This window comes from Felis catus, chromosome C1 (genome assembly GCF_018350175.1).
Source record: "Felis catus isolate Fca126 chromosome C1, F.catus_Fca126_mat1.0, whole genome shotgun sequence".
In the NCBI taxonomy this organism is placed as follows: domain Eukaryota; kingdom Metazoa; phylum Chordata; class Mammalia; order Carnivora; family Felidae; genus Felis; species Felis catus.
This window is the reverse complement of record NC_058375.1, coordinates 105,583,515-105,600,827: the sequence shown is the minus strand read 5'-3', so window position 1 is coordinate 105,600,827 and position 17,313 is coordinate 105,583,515. Positions and strand designations below refer to the sequence as shown.

Here is a 17,313-nt window from a genome sequence, read left to right as displayed (position 1 = left end):
AAAGAACTGTTCTTTTGTTAAAAGAACAAAAAATTTGATGATGGTACGATAATCCAGCATCTAGAGGGGAGGGGGAGGGGGAGTCTCACATTGAGGTAGCGGCCCAGGTTGCCTTCGAGCTTGGCGTCGATGATGTAGCAAGACTCCTCCCCATCGTAGAACTGGCGTGTGTTCTTACGGACAGGTGCGCTCTCCCCCTTTTCCACGGATGCCATGTTGGTTGATTTAATGGCAATCCCATGGGTTGACTTAAGAGCAAAGCCCCGGGTTGATTTTACTGCCACCTGGCGCTTTGTTGGACCTGGACAGGAAGGAGAACGGGCTTAGGCCCTATCCCATTTCGCGACATTCTACCCCCACCCCCCACCCCCGTTTCCATCCCACCCACTGCACTGCAAGAATACCAGTTCTTGGGGCAAAGATCCTAATTGGCAGTTTTTTCAAGCAGGATTACATCTGTTGGGTAAAGCTGAGAGGAAAGAGTAGGGAAGTGGAAAGGAGAGAGGAAGGGGATGCGTCGAACAGTTAAGCTGGGAGTCAGAAAACCCTCCCAGACATGTGTCAACTCTTAAGATCTGAATTTTTTCCTCCTACTTCCTTAGCTTCCTTAAAAAAGCCTCTATCCCAACTTTCTGATCGTTCCTTCCTACCACCCCCAACATTCTAGACTACCAGACATGTTCTTCTTGTCCTCAAAGTCATCTGCTTCAGAGCCAGAGGAGATGGTCTGGATATCATCGCTGTCCACTGCTGTGGCTGAAGTCTGGCCGGTGGTAGGCTTCCGGCTGGTCCCACTTTCCCCCTCGCTTTCTGTGCTGCTGGACAGTGTTAAGACATCCTGGAAAACAGAAGAGTGAGAAGAAAGAAGAGTAAATGGTGAGGACCCACTCAAGTTCTCGCTCTTCCTGTGGTCAGGCAGGAAGAGGCTAAGACTACAGCAAGAGAAAGACTAGATGCTGGGCAAAGAAAGACAAGGCAGGAAGTCACAGCCAAAGAAATAAGAAATAAGAAGGGATATACTGAGAATTATCATCAAGGACCTGAGGAGGTGAGGGGAATATTCCTCAGACTCAGCGCCAAACACAAGGCTGGGGGAGGTACAGCTTGAGGAACAAGGTCACTTACATCAGCGTTGGACTGAGCAGAGGCCATGAGTCGTCGGCTCTGATGCATACTAGTCTTACTAGGTGGGCGGCGAAGTCCTTCAAGTTTCATGGGAGAAGGATTGTAACCATAATTTCGAGAGCTTTCAGTGATTCTAAAGGGAGGGGAAGGAATAAGAGGGGATCAGATTACTGGCTGTTTCTTAGGCTTTTTTTTTTTTTTTTTAACATTTATTTATTTTTTTTTTTTAATTTTTTTTTTCAACGTTTTTTATTTATTTTTGGGACAGAGAGAGACAGAGCATGAACGGGGGAGGGGCAGAGAGAGAGGGAGACACACAATCGGAAACAGGCTCCAGGCTCCGAGCCATCAGCCCAGAGCCCGACGCGGGGCTCGAACTCACGGACCGTGAGATCGTGACCTGGCTGAAGTCGGACGCTTAACTGACTGTGCCAACCAGGCACCCCTATTTATTTTTTTAAGAGAAAGAGAAAGAGCACGAGTGGGGGAGGGCAGAGAGAGAGGGAGACACAGAATCTGAAGCAGGCTCCAGGCTTTGAGCTGTCAGTGCAGCGCCTGATGCGGGGCTCAAACCCACAAACCATGAGATCATGACTTGAGCTGAAGTCGGACGCTTACCCGACTGAGCCACCCAGGTGCCCCTTTTAAAAAAATTTTTTTTTTTTTTAACATTTATCCATTTTTTTTTAAGAGAGAGAGACTGAACATGAGTGAGAGAGGGCAGGCTTCTTTTACAGGCTTGAGAGAAGACAGATTTGGAAACAGGTCAGAAACAGGAGCACTTACAAGGACATCTTGTTTCGGTCATCGGGGTCCTGGAAAAGAGCAAGTGAAGGGTTAGATGTTTTCATGGCGCTAGGTGACAGATCCAACAATCAGAGTTCATCTCAAATGACCTCCAAAGACATCGGCCAGTGAGAAGTACACTAAAGAGATTCCTCTGCAGCTCAACAGTAACAATTGTGTTCTCATCAGGACACCCCCTGAGAAGGGTTCTCTAAATCTTCCCAATGACAGACCATAACACACTCAAGGCAAACACCGTGGGCAGATTTTACAAGGACAAGAGTTCACCACCTGTGCTATGTTAAGTTTCAACATCATTAAAAATACATCTATAATCAATTCTTGGTTTTTAACTCTAACAAAAAACAGCAATGTTGTAGATAACTTGACATAACACTAAGTTAAAAAAAAAATTACTTATAAATCCTTTACTTCGGAATGAACCAGATACTTTTGCCCCCCAGCAGACTGATTTAAAAAATAATTTGGTTCTTGGGTGCCTCGGTGGCTCAGTCAGTTGGGCGTCCGACTTCAGCTCAGGCCATGATCTCACAGCCCAGTCCGTGGGCTCAAGCCCCGTGTCGGGCTCTGTGCTGACAGCTCAGAGCCTGCTTCAAACTGTCTCCCTCTCTCTCTCTGTCCCTCCCCCATTCGTGCTCTCTCTCTCTCAAAAATAAACATTAAAAAATAAAAATAAAAAAATAGTAATTTGGTTCTTTAAGCAAATTATTTGGTTCTTTAAGCAAACACCCAGGAATGTGTTGGGTGCAGGGGGAAGATAATCAGGTTTGCCACAGAAATAAACATCCAATAAATGATCTACACGTGAAGAATCAGTGTGCCATGTCAAGTTGTTCCATTACCAAAGTTCTACAAAAGCTCCCGCTCTGAGAGTCTTCTGCCACCACTTACCTCTTTCTTGGCCTGCTTGAGATCTCCCTCATCCTTGAAGCCCAGCCCTGAGGTGGAGGCCTTCTCAGCCTCCCCTCTGCCTCCCCCAGCCCGGCCTTCCCCACCTTCGCTAGTCTTGAAGGATGAACGGCTATCAGAGTCAGCAAAGCCACCTTCACTGACACTATTGCAGCTCAACCATGAGGCCACCTTATTCTTGGGTGTCTCTTCAGAGGAAGGCGGATTGCAGCCACCCCCAGGGATCGCTGGAGGGACAGGAATATGGGGGGGGCCAAGGTCTGGGGGGCGGGAGTCCTTGGAAGCCGTCTCAGACAGTCCGTTCTCCTTTTGGCCCCGGGTCTGCCTCCGGGTAGCATAGCTGCGCCACACAGAGCTGGTACTGAAGTCCTCATCTTTACAGAAGTTATCATCGGAACTGTCGTCATTGGACTCTTCGGGATCCTCTGTACCGCTGTTGCCATCTTCCTGGTCCTTCAAGTCCACCCCGCTGCTGTCGGACGAACAGGGGGCATCACTCTCATATCCTTCCTTGAAGTTCTCCACACTCTCGATATGGTCCAGATTGGCAAAGTACTCATCACCCATCTCCAGGCCCTCCTTGTCCGCAAAGTCATCTGTCAGGATCTTGCCTGGGAATGAAGAGAATTAAAGGCCTTCTAGGGTTATGAGGATCTTTTAGAGAGTGTAGGGGTCCTTCCCACAATACCTAGCCCAGCAGCACACAGTCAAAAACACCTCCATCATGGGCTCTCCCTTGTCTCTGACGATGCCTTCCTCCTTGGGGTCGTCACGAGAGGCTGGGGAGCTTTACTCTGGTTTCAAATCCTGCCCTCTCTACCATCCCTTTCTGCCTCTTCACTTGGTTTACCAAAAGGGCGCCTGCAGCTATGCTGAAAGCCTCTGGGTGGAGGAGGGTGATGTGGGATAAAATGACGTACTGGACTCTGCTCCCACATCCCTCGTCTGAAAAATCCTCTGTCCACTTTCACCCCTTTTCTTGCTTGTCCTTCTGTCCCTCCCTGGTCCACCCCGACAGGCACATCACTTGTCATGTTCTTTACAGAAGAAAATCATGGCCTCCTCTTACTCCCAAGTTCTCGTGTCAAGCATTTTATTCTCATTCACCCTCTCTCTGATTTAATTCCCCGTGGTGTCCTAACCCCAGGGGCAACTCTTTCATCACCAACCTGCATAAATACAGACGAAGGATCCTTTGGCAATGTCATCCAAGCAGCGAATACCCCAGCCCTTGTTCTGTGTCTTGAATAGCTGTAGCCGAACCTGGAGTCCGTGCTGCACCAACCGGTTTGTGCACATGTTTGGGTCACATTTACAACGTTTGTTGCACTCATAAACTCTGGGAGGAAGTTACAATAAAATCAGTCATAACGTGATCACTAGAACATCCACGCAGTCCTGTTAATTGTAACAGAACTGTTACGACTCTTGAGGTATCATCACTTATTAGGTAATGATCTGAGTGAGTGAATTTACTGAACTGTTTATGCTCTTTGATTCATCTGGGAATATAGCCCAAGGAAGTAATTCAGAACAGGGGAAAGTGATTTATACAGGTATTTATGGCACTAGTAACAGTGAATACCAGAATGTCTACTGCCTGGAGAAAAGCCAAGCAAACTGATGTGAATACGGGTTAAGAGCCATTAAAATCAGTAGACAGGCGGGGCACCTGGGTGGCTCAGTCAGTTAAGTGTCCGACTTTGGCTCAGGTCATGATCTCCACAGCTTGTGAGTTTGAGCCCTGCATCAGGCTCTGTGCTGACAACTCAGAGCCCAGAGCCTGCTTCAGATTCTGTATCTCCCTCTCTCTCTGGCCCTCCCTTGCTCACGCTCACTCTCTCTCAAAAATAAACATTAAAAAAAAAATCAGTAGATAAGCTACATCAATGTGCAGAAATAGATATATAAAATAAAGATATGTGAGGAAAGCGGAAACCAGTATGACAGATCCTGAAAGAGACTAAAGAGAAAGAGTTGGAACAAATGTTCACGGGGCTCTTCTGGTAAAGCTGATTTTCATTCTTTTATTTCATGAACATTTACTAAACACCAAGAGCTGTGCTACATACTGCAAACCTGACAATGGAAAAAAAAATCACAATCTTTCCTCTCAAGGAGCTCATATTCTATCAAGTTTAAGGAAGTGCACAGTTTATTTAAAAAATAAACTACTGAAGTTAGTACCAATTTTTCTGCTCCATCTACTTTGCTCAGTGTTAGGATTTTACTTATTTTCTTGATAAGGAGATTTAAGGGAAACATCTACTTTTGGCAAGATGACACCAGTATAATTACAGAGGTGATGACATTAGTCCTATCCCTTTGGACAAAGATGGTAAGAACAACTTCTGGTCACTGAACATTTACTTTGCGTTTGGCATTATGCTTTACATACTCTATCCTACTCTATCCTCAAAGCAGCCCTATAAGAGTGTTAAATTTTTAACTTAAAAAATTAACTACAAAGTGGGGCGCCTGGCCAGCTCAGTTGGCAGAGCACACAACTCAATCCCGGGGCTGTGATTTTGAGCCCACACTGGGTATAGACGCCACTTTAAAAACAAAAACAAAAACAAAAACAAAAAAACACAAACCTACAAAAGCATAATATACACAGAAGTACCCAACTGTTCATGTACATGTTTACAGCTCAATGAATCTTCACAAACTGAACATACCATGTCACTAGCAACTTATCAAGAAACAACTTTGTTAGGTCCCTTAAAACCTCAGTGGGGATGGGGGTGTTCATGGTCTTATCCTCTGTTTACACCTAATAAAACAAGATCAGCTAAGAATGGAAAAGTGAGGATTTGGACTTAGGTCTAATCACCACCATAGGAAACTTTCAGAGTAGCTACACTGAATATCATTCAACAAAATTTGAGTGATTACTATGTGCCAAGCCCTGGGTAAGCTGGCTACATGGTGAACAAGACCGGTCCCCATCCTCGTGGAGCTTACGTGCTAAAGGGAAAAAACAGAAAAGCAAGTCAAAACATAAATGAAAGCAGCCTAGCTGGTATAAAGAATACAAACAGGGTGCTCAACGAGAGAATTAAGGGAGTGAAAACGACCTAGTTTTAGAGTGACCAAGAAAGGTCTCTTTTGAGGAGGTACGATTAAAGCCGAGAGCTCAAGGTTAAAGAAGATAACCATGCAAAGAACAGAGGGCGGATGGCAAGCAGAGGGCACAGCATGTACAAAGGCCCTTGAGGTAGGCTGGCACACACTGGGCAGACTGGATCCAGGAACTAAAGAGTATCAGTGTGGCTGGAACAATTTTGGAGGGAGAGAGATACGAAGGGGCCAGATAGCACAGGGTCTTGTGACCCAAGATTAACAGTTAGAATGAAATCTACAGCACAATGGGAAGCTATTAAAGTTTCAGGCAGGGAAGTGATGTATTATTTGTGGTTATATGAAAATATTTTTATGAAACATTTCAAACAGGAAAAAAGATACAATGAACGTTCATCTACTGCCCAGCATTAGCAAATCTAAACATCACTGGAAGATTCAAATTTTTTGATTATAATTAAAACATACATGATACAGTGATGCAGCTAAAGCTAATTAACTGTCTTTTCCTTTGCTTCATTTGCAATTTGCATTCAGCACGAATTCATCTGACTTCCCTGGTAGCCTCGGTCTCCTGCGAAGATGCTCAGACATACCAGGTTTCCTACCAAACCCATCTTCCCAGAGCTTCCCTCCCAGCTGGGGCTGCCCTGCTCACACTGGCCGCGGTGTCCAGGGCACGGCTGTCAGCCTGGAAGCCCCCTTCACTCCACCGTCTGTGGGATTCCCCCTCAATCCTCTTTTGAGGTAGAGCCTCTCTTTCCTGGATCAGCATGCTTTCTTCTCTCTTGACTTTCCCCCTTATTTTGGCAAACAATTCCAGTAACTTTCTGAGAAAGGGAATAATGGACAATTTTGAGGTATTTCATGTCTAAAAAATGCCTTTAGCTTACTTTCACACTTAAAACTGCTGGCCTGGGGTTTAGAACTCTAGGTTAGAAATAATTTCCCCTTAGAATTCTGAAAAGAGTCCTTAATTTCCATCTAGCTCCCAATGTCATTTTGAGAAGGCTGAAGATATTGTCTTTATTTTTGTGGTCTACTTCTCTTCTCTAGAAGCTTTTAGGACTTTTTTTGTCTTCAGTGTTCTGTGGACACAATGATTACATTTCATTATCCTATGTTTTAGTGGGGCTCTGTTTTCATCCTTTGTGCCGGGACATGACTGGCATTTTCCATTTGGAAACATTTCCCATTTTCCACTATGTGAAAATTTCTGAATTACTTCATTGATGTTTTTCTTCTCCTGTTCTGTTAATTATGTATCCTGAACACAGGTTTGTTAGTTTCCATGTTCACATATAACTATTTTACCAAGTTTTACCCCACTCTTTCATTGTCTTCCTCTTTCCCTTACATGCTGGCTTCACCTCCTCTGCTCAGTCTTTAGTTAGAGGGCCCAGGGCTTATCTCTTCTGTTATCAATATTTTCTCTGGGTGAACTCATCCAGGCTTTATGTACCACCCCTGTGTTCAGGATTCCTAATTCTTTTTTTTAATGTTTATTTTTTTTTGAGAGAGAGACACACACAAAGTGTGAGTGGGGGAGGGGCAGAGGGCGATAGAGGGAGACACAGAATCCGAGAGATCCAAAGCAGGCTCCAGGCTCCGAGCGGTCAGCACAGAGCCCGACTCAGGGCTCGAACTCACAAATGGTGAGATCATGACCTGACCGAAGTTGGACACTTAACAGACTGAGCCACCCAGGTGCCCGATTCCTAATTCTTTATGTCCAGCCCTTATGCTTCTCTCCAGAAACCTCACTGCCTTCCTGACATTTCTCCTTGGATTGCCTAGGAGGCACCGCAAACACAACACGGCCAAAAGATGAGTTTCAACCAGATTACCACTCCCCTAGCCTTCTATCTTAATAAAAAGCACCAACACCCACTTTGTTGCCCCACTATAAAGTTTAGAGGACTTGTCCTGGATTCTGCTGCTTCCCTCCCAGTCCAGTCAATCTATCAAGTTCTGGAGCTCTATGTCCAAATGCATCCCAAATCTACCCTCTTTTTAAAAAAAAAATGTTTGTTTCTTTATTTTGCGGGGGGAGAAGAGGAGTAGAGAGAGAGGGAGAGCAAGAATCCCAAGCAGGCTCTGCACTGTCAGAGCACAGACCAACGTGGGGTCGAACCCACAAACCGTGAACTCATGACCTAAACCGAGATCAAGAGTCAGATGCTTAACTGAGTCACACAGGCCTCCATCAAATCTACCCTCTTTCGTCTTCACTGCCACGTGTACTCTAGTAAAGCCCCAGCAACCACTGCTTCTCACCTGTATTCCCATAATTATCTCCTAAGTGGACTTCCTAATTTTACTTTTGCTGCCCTAAGCCCTAGTCTCTATACAGAAGCCACAGTAACCTTCAAAAGGCAGATGGAATCAGGGCGCCTTGGTGGCTCAGTCAGCTAAGCATCCGACTGCTGATATCAGCTCGGGTGATGATCTTGCTGTTGTGAGATCAAGCCCCTCACTGGGCTCTATGCACTGGGTGTGGAGCCTGCTTGGGATTCTCTCTCTGCCTCTCCCCTGTTCTCTCGCTCTCAAAATAAAATTTAAAACAAAACATTAAAAAAAAAGGCAGATGGCATCATTTGCCTGCTTAAAATTCTCAAACAACTTCCTAGCGCACCATGAATTTGGTTCTAATTTTTTTTTTTTTTTAATATTTATTGATTTTTGAGAGTGAGAGGGATAGACCATGAGCAGGGGAGGGGCAGAGAAAGAGGGAGACGCAATCTGAAGCCGGCTCCAGGCTCTGGGCTGTCAGCACAGGGCCTGACGTGGGGCTCGAACTCACAGACTGTGAGATCATGACCTGAGCTGAAGTCGGACGCTTAACCGACTGAGCCAACCAGGCGCCCCGGTTCTAATTTTTATTCTGATATACAAAAGTCCTATATAATCAGGTCTCTGCTTACTTCTCTCTGAACAGTCTCACTTCCCAGAGTAACTGCAATCTGTTAGGATATACACACACTATGAAGTTAAGATCATCTTTAACTGCAATTGCTAGATTCTATTCAATCTTATGTCTTCATTTCAAGGAAAGTCTGAGGAAGAAACATGTTGGAAATTCAGTAAATAAGGTTTAACTGATAAAATACCTGGTTTCGGTTACTCTATTTTTGGTTCCAATGTTTAGAAATGTCTCTGAAGTGCTTTGCTTTCCCCTACTTACCCTGTGGGCAGACACTCTTCTAGTCTCTTGTACTGGTAGCCAGAATTAGGGTTGATCTGGCCGCCCGGGGTACAGGCTGTGGCCTGGATAGTTAGCTGATGACAGGCACACTTGGACCTGAGTAAGACAGAAGGGGACAATGGCTAGAGCCGTGAGGCTTCCTTTAGAGGTAGGAAGTACTACAGAAGCGCAGGGAGGTGGTAGTGAAGTTTCCTTTTCTTCTGTCATACATATAAATGAATAAGGAAAAGACAAGAAAACACAGCAGAGTGAGAATAAAATGAAACCAATGGCAATTGAAAGCACGATGGGAGGGACACAAAAGAAAAAGGAAAATCAGAGAAAGAAACAAACACAGGACACAGGTACCCAGGGTCATGCAATGGGGGCGGGCCAAGTTAAGACTCCAGCCTTCCCGGCAGGAGCTCCAGCTAAGGGAGGAAGTAAAGGGGTGGGGGGGGAAGGAATGCAGATATAAGACAAAGGAAGAGATGGAGAGAAAAGGCAAAGATAATGAAGTTGGGGACAGGGTCAGCAATTACCCTCCCAACTCACTTGTCACGGCACCCATCCTTGCAGTCACAGCCGACCAGAAATTCTGGGCCTGTGTTAATGAAAACACCCTTGCCAGGGATTCGTTCCTTACTATAGGCCACCTGGGGTGGGGGGGTTGTGTCAATCTCATTGACACAGGATAGGGGGACATCTTCCTTCCCATAGGTGATGTCCAGAATGTAGTAAAAAGGTTTATAGGGCTGAAACTTGCGGTCCACAAGAACATATGGATCCAAACAGAACATCTCCAGGAAGAGGAAGTCACAGCCAGTCTCAAAAAGATAGCGTTCAATCTCCTGCATTGTCCGAAGGCAGAGGCCACAGGGTGTCTTATAGATCACGTGAAAGCCCATCTTGCGGTTAACTCGGCGACGGGCTGTCATCCGCCGGAAGTCATAGAGCAGCGGGACCAGCAGTGGGTTCTTGCCCCGGTACTGTGCACTTCTCATAGGTCTAACTCGAGACAGACACGTATAGCTGCACACATGAGGTAAATAGAAGAGCTTCTCCATGGGGGCACGGTAGGAGGGTTCCGCTGGGGCCCGTTCTAACATGCCATGGAAGGCTGGGGGCACGGGAGGTGCTGGGGGCGCTGCTGGGGCAGAGGCTGTTGGGCCTAAAGGTGATCTGCAAATGACACGCAAGAGATCAGGTAAGACAGCAACAGGACCTCCCTGCTGCATACGGACCCCTGAAGCTGGCTAACCCATTTGTCTCCCAAACAGCTGTGCTCTTGAAGCTGTCAGGTTTCCCGTCGCTTCACCAAACCTGGACAATGAAGGGCCCCGGTTACTCCTCACTGACTGAGAATATCTCTACCTCAACAGTGCACCTTTTTTCCTAACACGTTTTTGGTCTGTGAATTATGGAAGTAGAGTCTAGTCTTCTACCAATGCTTTTTCCCCTTTTGTGTGTCCTACAGATATCTTTACTAATTCCTGTGATTCAAAGAAAGAGGCAATAGTGATCCCTTTCTATTGTACCAATGATGATGCCACATTCAGTGACAAGTTTTAACAAATGACTTTCTAGTGATTCCTTATTTCTTGGCACTTAGTTCCTAATTCAATTATTTTACATTCTGTTTCTTGGAAACTTTCCAGGTTAAAGCTTTCCTTTCAAGTTCAAACTCCTCACCATTATAACCTTAACTAAGCACCTTGGAGCCAAGTAACGTCTCCATACAGTGACCATCTAGTCCACACTGCCCCCTCCCCACAGAGAGCCTGGGAGTTTCTCACCTATATGTCTGGTTGCTCCCAGGTTTCCCAGCAGGAACATTTTCACTGAGTGCAGGAGATGTAGGGGAGGAATGACCAGAGCCCACAGATCCTGGTCGGAAGGATGTGCTCTTTTTGGCTACCTGCTTCCGAGATTGGGCAAGCTGACTTTCCAAGCTGCTAGGAGATCAGACATCATACAGTAAAGGATATGGAAAATGCAATATGGAAGAAACTAGCAAATAAGAAAAAATGTCACTCACTCATTGTCACCTGCCTGCGGGGACACAGGGGGAGCAGGGGGGGCAGGGGGAGCAGGGGGGGCAGGGGGAGCAGGAGGGGCTGTAGGCTGTGGGGGCTCCGTTGGCTTGAACTGGGTCCCAGTACTGGTCAGATCCTGGGTGTACTGGACCACAGGGCCTTTGCTCCTCACAGCACCTATACAGGAAAAAGGTATTGACCACTGAAGATGACAGCTGCATCATATATATTCATGCACACATGTTCTCAGTTTACATAATGTGAAAAAGTAGCAACATTCTGAGTGTTAAGACCCTCGGTTCTCATGATTTACACCAAAGAGTGAAAATACTGGCATAGACTGGCTTTGACTCAAATAATACTTTATCTTCCTGCCCCAAATGATTTACGTTAGTAATTATGTTACACTTTAGTGAAAGCTTATAAAAACATATTCTTTGATCAACTCATGTTATCAGGAAAACTCAACCAGAAAGTATGCCAGGAACATGTGAAAACAAAAGCGCTTTTGGCTTTAAAAAAAGTCCACGGATAACATACAAAGCAGTTATCCTCGTGTGGACAACAAGGGCAACTACTACCACCTCTACCCCTAACCTAAGCCAGTCGTTTCAGATCTGTATGGGGTCGTTTAGAAAGAATCAGAGCCACGGCGTATGGGGGCAGCACCACAAACCCATCGCCACAACTGGAAACAACTCAGGGCACAGGTCCCGTTTCCAGGGAATCACTAGTGTCATGCTGGTAAACAAAGAACACCTTTTGTGTGTAATCTCCTTTGCTTTCGTCCATTTCTTTCCTCCCCCAGGGTCCTTCAGGACATACCCATATTTGGACGTGTCCTGAGTGGTCCCCCTTGCTTCTTCTCTAGTGCGGAGGCTGAGGAGGTCTTCATGCTGAACATGGGCTCTAGCCGCGTGGAGCCTCGATAGATCCATTCGCATCTTTTGTCATCCTAGGGGATCGGGAGGAGTGAAGGATAGAGGGAAACGGGTTAAAGGCTAGAATCTATCCTGCCATCTGTGGAGAATACGCCTCCATGTGCCTCCTTGAAGGAAATCTTTCTGATGAGTCCCCAATTCCCTATCTAGTCAATAAACTTATGTTCCAGGCTCCATGACAGCCATCATACACTCCTTAGGAAATTACGGGAGAGACAGGTGTTTATATTGACTCTACGAAGCGTGACAAGGATTGTAAGGCCTTAGGAACAAAAAGGACTGTAATTCTAAGAAAAGTATGAGAGGGGGAAACAGGACAGGTACAGAAGATCCAAGAGTTAACCTGGGCCTTGAAAGGTCATCAACCCCTAATTCCTTGATGCCTCCTTTTTGTCTATGCTACTAAAACCCTGACCCTGAACAAGTCGAACTGCCTGCTGTGTGTTTATGTACAATAGGAGTATCCTTAGGAAGAGAAAAAAAACCCAAAAAAACAAACCAACATGCAGATTAGCATCATAATTAAATTCAGGGAATTTATCTTCAATAACCATCACAGAAAAATACAAAAGGACGAAGCAAAATCTGACCCGAAATGGTGAGAACAGGGAGGAGGACAAGAAAGAAGAAAGTTATGGAGGACGACAAAATCATCCTCATTACTGCCTCTTATGCTCCCCCATGCCACCCTGACCCTTCCTCCAAACCACGGGGGAACAACAGTACCAGGAAGAGGATCCTGACTAGGCTGCCGTCCACCTCCTCGACCCGGGACTTCCACCATGTGCCTTCCCACTCAGTCTTGATAAGCTGGCCACTCTTGAGTAGCACCATAGGGCGGTTGGGGTAGGCTGTGATGTACTCCTCTATGAAGTCTCGGCAGGAGATGTCTTCTATGTCCTCCCATGTCTTTTTCACTGTCCCAAGGAAGAATGAAGGCTCAGAGAGGGCAGGTAGGGCAGGTCTTTTTTTTTTTTTTTTTTTAAAGTAATCTTTATACCCAGTGAGTCAGCCAGGTGTCCCAAGGCATGTCTTGATAGGAAAAAATGAATGGTTGGCCAGGAGATGTTGGGTATTTTTCAGTTGGGAGGGAGAGAAAAAATAAATGAAGAAAACATAACCTTAAGGAAGCAAAACCAAGACTACCTGAAAGTCCTGAACCTAATGTGTAAGTGCATACACAGATCAGGTAAATACTAAGCAGGCAATATGCAAATAGAGATGAGTCACTCATTTCATAAAAATGGATGTTTGGTTTAGGAAAATTCAAGTGGAGGGGCGCCCGGGTGGCTCAGTTGGTTAAGCATCTGATTCTTGGTTTTGGCTCAGGTCAGGGTCTCATGGTTCATGAGTTTGATCCCCTGCATCGGACTCTGTGCGGACAGTGTTGAAACTGCTTGGAACTCTCTCCCTCTCTCTCTGCCCCTTCCCCACTCTCTCTCTCTCAAAATAAATAAAAATTTAAAAAAAAAAAGGAAAATTCAAGTGGAAATTCTTGCTAACTTTATTTAAGTCTAGAGGTAAATCAAAAAAAAAGCTCAGGCGGCATCATGAAATTGATAAAAAAAAATATTTGTCCTTCCTTCTCATTCTATCAGGCTACTTCTATGGACCCTGAATGCATTTACTGCCATGTTATGCGGAAACACAGCAGTGTTAGTTGACTCTTCTGTAATTAAAAATAAGTGCTCTGTAACAGTCTGTTCCCAAGCCAGAGACACGAGTGTAGAGGACAGCATGAAGCTTCCATCTAACACAGCTTCTACAGAAAGCAGATTTATACAGATATATACAAATGTTAGATGAAGCATAAGACTAGGAAAGAAGTAACACTTATTCCATTTAGAAATGAAACGAAAACATGCTACAATACGAGCATCCACTGAAAGTCCGTCATGATCTCTTAGTGTGCCACTCTTTGGCTATAAAGGCCTCAGCAGCACTAGAGATGGACAAATAGAAATGATCTCCCAAAGGATATTAATCAAACTTACACTCTTTGAGACAGAAGCACCAAAAATATCAGGGCTTTTTAACTGATTATCTTAAGAAATACAAGGTAGAGATGGAAATGGATGGAACTCAGAAAGAAGGGAGGGACACTCACGTGGCCGGCAAATGGGATACAGTTCAGATTGTGTGACATAGGAAGCGTACCCATCATCAAAGAAAATGAGAAACCTGTAAGGAAGGTGATGGTAGAAAGATCAGGGGTTCTGATATTTTTTAGCACGACCTACAGAAATCATAGTTTCCACTCTTGATCACAAATAGGACACACTCTTGTGAAGATGTTCCAGTCTACTACTTTCTTCCTATTATCGTTCCTTCCAAGGGTTAGGAAGCCTCTCAATCTAACCAACTTATCTCCACTTTTCCAACAGTTATTTATTCTTGTTCCACTACCAGGTTCGTATTCTGCTACAACCATTTAGTCTCCCCTTCCTTCCTATTATCCTAACAATCTTGATGCCTCTCCTAGTTTTCCTCCAAGTTTTCTCCTTGAGAAAAAAAAGAAAAAAAGAAGGAAGAATCACCCACATGACTCCTGTGGCATAGAAAGAGCAAGGGTTTCTGGCCACTGGGGACTAAACACAAAAGCTAATTGTGAGATCTATGATCGAATAGTCACTCTACTGGACTTCACTCTCTTTACAATCCTCTGTCCAGGTACCTGAGCTTGTTTTTGACGTTTGGTGTCTCAGCTACAATGCCAGCATAGAGCCAGACCTGATTCCCATCCTTGTACTTGGCCACCACTCGACTGCCCACAAACAGCTTGTCAGCAGGAGGGTGGTAATCATAGGCAATATGGTTCCCTGACAGTAGACTCTTCCCTTTGTTGTCAAATTTCACCTTGTACTTCTTTCCTGGTCCTGAGTAAAAAGAAAAGATACACAAAAAAATTTTAAAAACCATTGGTTTCCATGTAAATAGGACTACTACATGGGAGACAAAAGGCAAGGCTGTGGGGAAAAGAAATGATCGGCAATGGAGACCTGCAGGTTGCCTTTCATTAGCTCTTCTTCTAGCTTGAACATACCGACCGTCTGGATGGCAATAAGGGTGCCTTTGTGCCATGTCTTAGTTCTCTTCTTGCCCAGGATGCGCATGCTGACTATTAGGTCACCATCTTTGCTCAGTTCTCCAGACATCTGACTCAAGGTTCCTACGGAATAGAGCAAAGTTGTTCTAAAGAGATATGGCATAGACTGGGAACATGAATGGAAAAGTAAAGAGGGTATAATATAGTAACCATGGAAAAGGGAGTAATCAATGATCCTTATCACTTCTGGGGCTCTCTCAGGCAGACACAAAAAACTACAGATGACTCAACTATTTATGCCAATAGGAAAAACTTGCAAAAATTGAAATTCGCATTAACAAGAACATCTCACATCAAGTGTCTCTAGCTCTTTATTAACAATATTAATTATACTCATTAAATGCTAAGTAGCATTTACAAAACATTTTTCTGCAGGGGATCTAATAACAGCCCCATTCAACAAAGCTTTCTTCAGACCTCTTTACAAGAGTTTGAGTTGCTTTTTTTTTTTTTTTAAGTTTTTATTTATTTTTGAGAGAGAGACAGAGAGACAGAGTGTGAGCGGGGGAGGGACAGAGACAGAGAGGGAGAAACAGAATCTGAAGCAGGCTCCAGGCTCTGAGCTGTCAGCAGAGCCCGATGCAGGGCTTTAACTTATGAACTGCGAGATCATGACCTGAGCTGAAGTCGGACGCTTAACTGAATGAGCCACCCAGGCACCCCTGAGTTACTCTCTTCTAATCTCTATCTAGAAGTAGTCCTGACCACAGAGCTAAAATGGTATTTGGATAATACGCACATCGGAAAATCAGCAGACAAAAGACTTAAGCAGACAAGGAAAACCTCTGGTGTCTAAAGAACCCAACAGAGGGGCGCCAGGGAGGCTCAGCTGGTTGAGCGTCCAAGTGCTGATTTCAGCTCAGGTCATGATCCCAAGGTCCTGGGATCAACCCCCGCATCAGGCTCTGTGCTGAGCATGGATCCCGCTTAACATTCTCTCTCTGCCCGCCTATGCCCCTTTCCCCAGCTTGCACACTCTAAAATAAATAAAATTAAAAAAGAAAAAAGTATTTTAAAGAACCCAAAAGAGGTGAAGGAGGATTCTGAGATGCTAAACCAAAGCCAGTTATCCATGTAATCTCTGTAGGAATTCACTCCCCCACCTATACTGGGGAACCTCCTGACCCTAACCTTTATGTAGATCTTGGGAGCTGCTCTTTTTGTTGACAGCATCCATGAACTTCTGGACATCTTGAGCTGACTTTCTTAAGGCAGCCATAGCCTCACGGAGCTGTAAGAAAGATGATGAGGGAAACAAGTTTTAAAATAGCATGGGTTAAAGGCACTTGGGTGGCTCAGTTGGTAAAGCATCGGACTCCTGATTTTGGCTTAGGACATGATCTCGCAGTTCCTGAGATGGAGCCCTGCCTCTCTCCTCTGTCTCTGCCCCTCCCCCATCCGTGTGTGTGTGTGTGTGTGTGTGTGTGTGTGTGCGTGTGTGCGCGCGCGCGTGCATGCGCGCTCTCACTCCTTCTCTCTCAAAATAAAATATCTTTTTAATTAAAAAAATAGCATGGCTTAGACTTGAGAATAAGAACTTGTCTTTCAAAAAAAAAAAAAATGAGCTATATTTGGAAGGTCATGGTTACTTTATCAGGCGAAACTGCCCTTTCTTATAAATCTGGTTCAGAGATCAGCTTCAGGGAGCCTTCCTTGGTTAATCTCACCTAGCTGGTCGCCACCAAATTCTACATTCATATAGCACTTGTGCATGCATTTCTAAGTAACCTCTTTTGCATCCTTAGAACATCTACTAAAGGACTGGAACCCACAGGACTGATTACAGAGTGGATGATTATGTTGATGCTGAAGCAACTGAATGGTCAGGCCAGAAGTTTCTCACATTTTCATATTCTTACCTCTCACCTTTACCTTCCCCATCCCAACTCACCTTCTGGTCTTTGGGTGTTCTGCTCCCAGCATCACCTATGGATGAGAAAAACTCAAATGAGCATAAAAGACTTACAACATAAGAATTTCCAAGAAATCAACAAACTGAGCTACTTAAAAACATTATCACAGAAGCATTACTAATAACACATGACAACTAAATATATAAACATATACATTAAAAGTACTAAATAGTCCAGAAAGATACACAGCAAATAGGTGACAGTGCTT

At 44.8% G+C, this 17,313-nt stretch overlaps 1 protein-coding gene across 8 annotated transcripts in view; it reads right to left on the bottom strand.

Moving 5' to 3' along the window:
• The window catches only part of SETDB1 (SET domain bifurcated histone lysine methyltransferase 1), a 34,597-nt gene that overhangs the window by 1,142 nt on the left and 16,142 nt on the right, over positions 1-17,313 (bottom strand). For 5 of the 8 annotated variants that reach the window (XM_045033483.1, XM_045033482.1, XM_006935100.5 and 2 more), the window contains 17 exons: positions 17,084-17,118; positions 16,324-16,423; positions 15,130-15,255; positions 14,761-14,962; positions 14,194-14,267; positions 12,813-13,003; positions 11,971-12,100; positions 11,148-11,322; positions 10,906-11,064; positions 9,665-10,291; positions 9,110-9,226; positions 4,011-4,180; positions 2,824-3,452; positions 1,912-1,940; positions 1,126-1,258; positions 673-838; positions 90-301 (listed from right to left, as the gene is read on the bottom strand). In XM_045033483.1, the coding sequence (XP_044889418.1) occupies positions 90-301; positions 673-838; positions 1,126-1,258; positions 1,912-1,940; positions 2,824-3,452; positions 4,011-4,180; positions 9,110-9,226; positions 9,665-10,291; positions 10,906-11,064; positions 11,148-11,322; positions 11,971-12,100; positions 12,813-13,003; positions 14,194-14,267; positions 14,761-14,962; positions 15,130-15,255; positions 16,324-16,423; positions 17,084-17,118 (3,275 nt within the window). Of the gene's footprint in view, positions 1-89; positions 302-672; positions 839-1,125; positions 1,259-1,911; positions 1,941-2,823; positions 3,453-4,010; positions 4,181-9,109; positions 9,227-9,664; positions 10,292-10,905; positions 11,065-11,147; positions 11,323-11,970; positions 12,101-12,812; positions 13,004-14,193; positions 14,268-14,760; positions 14,963-15,085; positions 15,256-16,323; positions 16,424-17,083; positions 17,119-17,313 lie in introns of those variants that run through there. The other 3 variants (XM_045033485.1, XM_045033486.1, XM_045033488.1) reach the window with 2 other exon arrangements.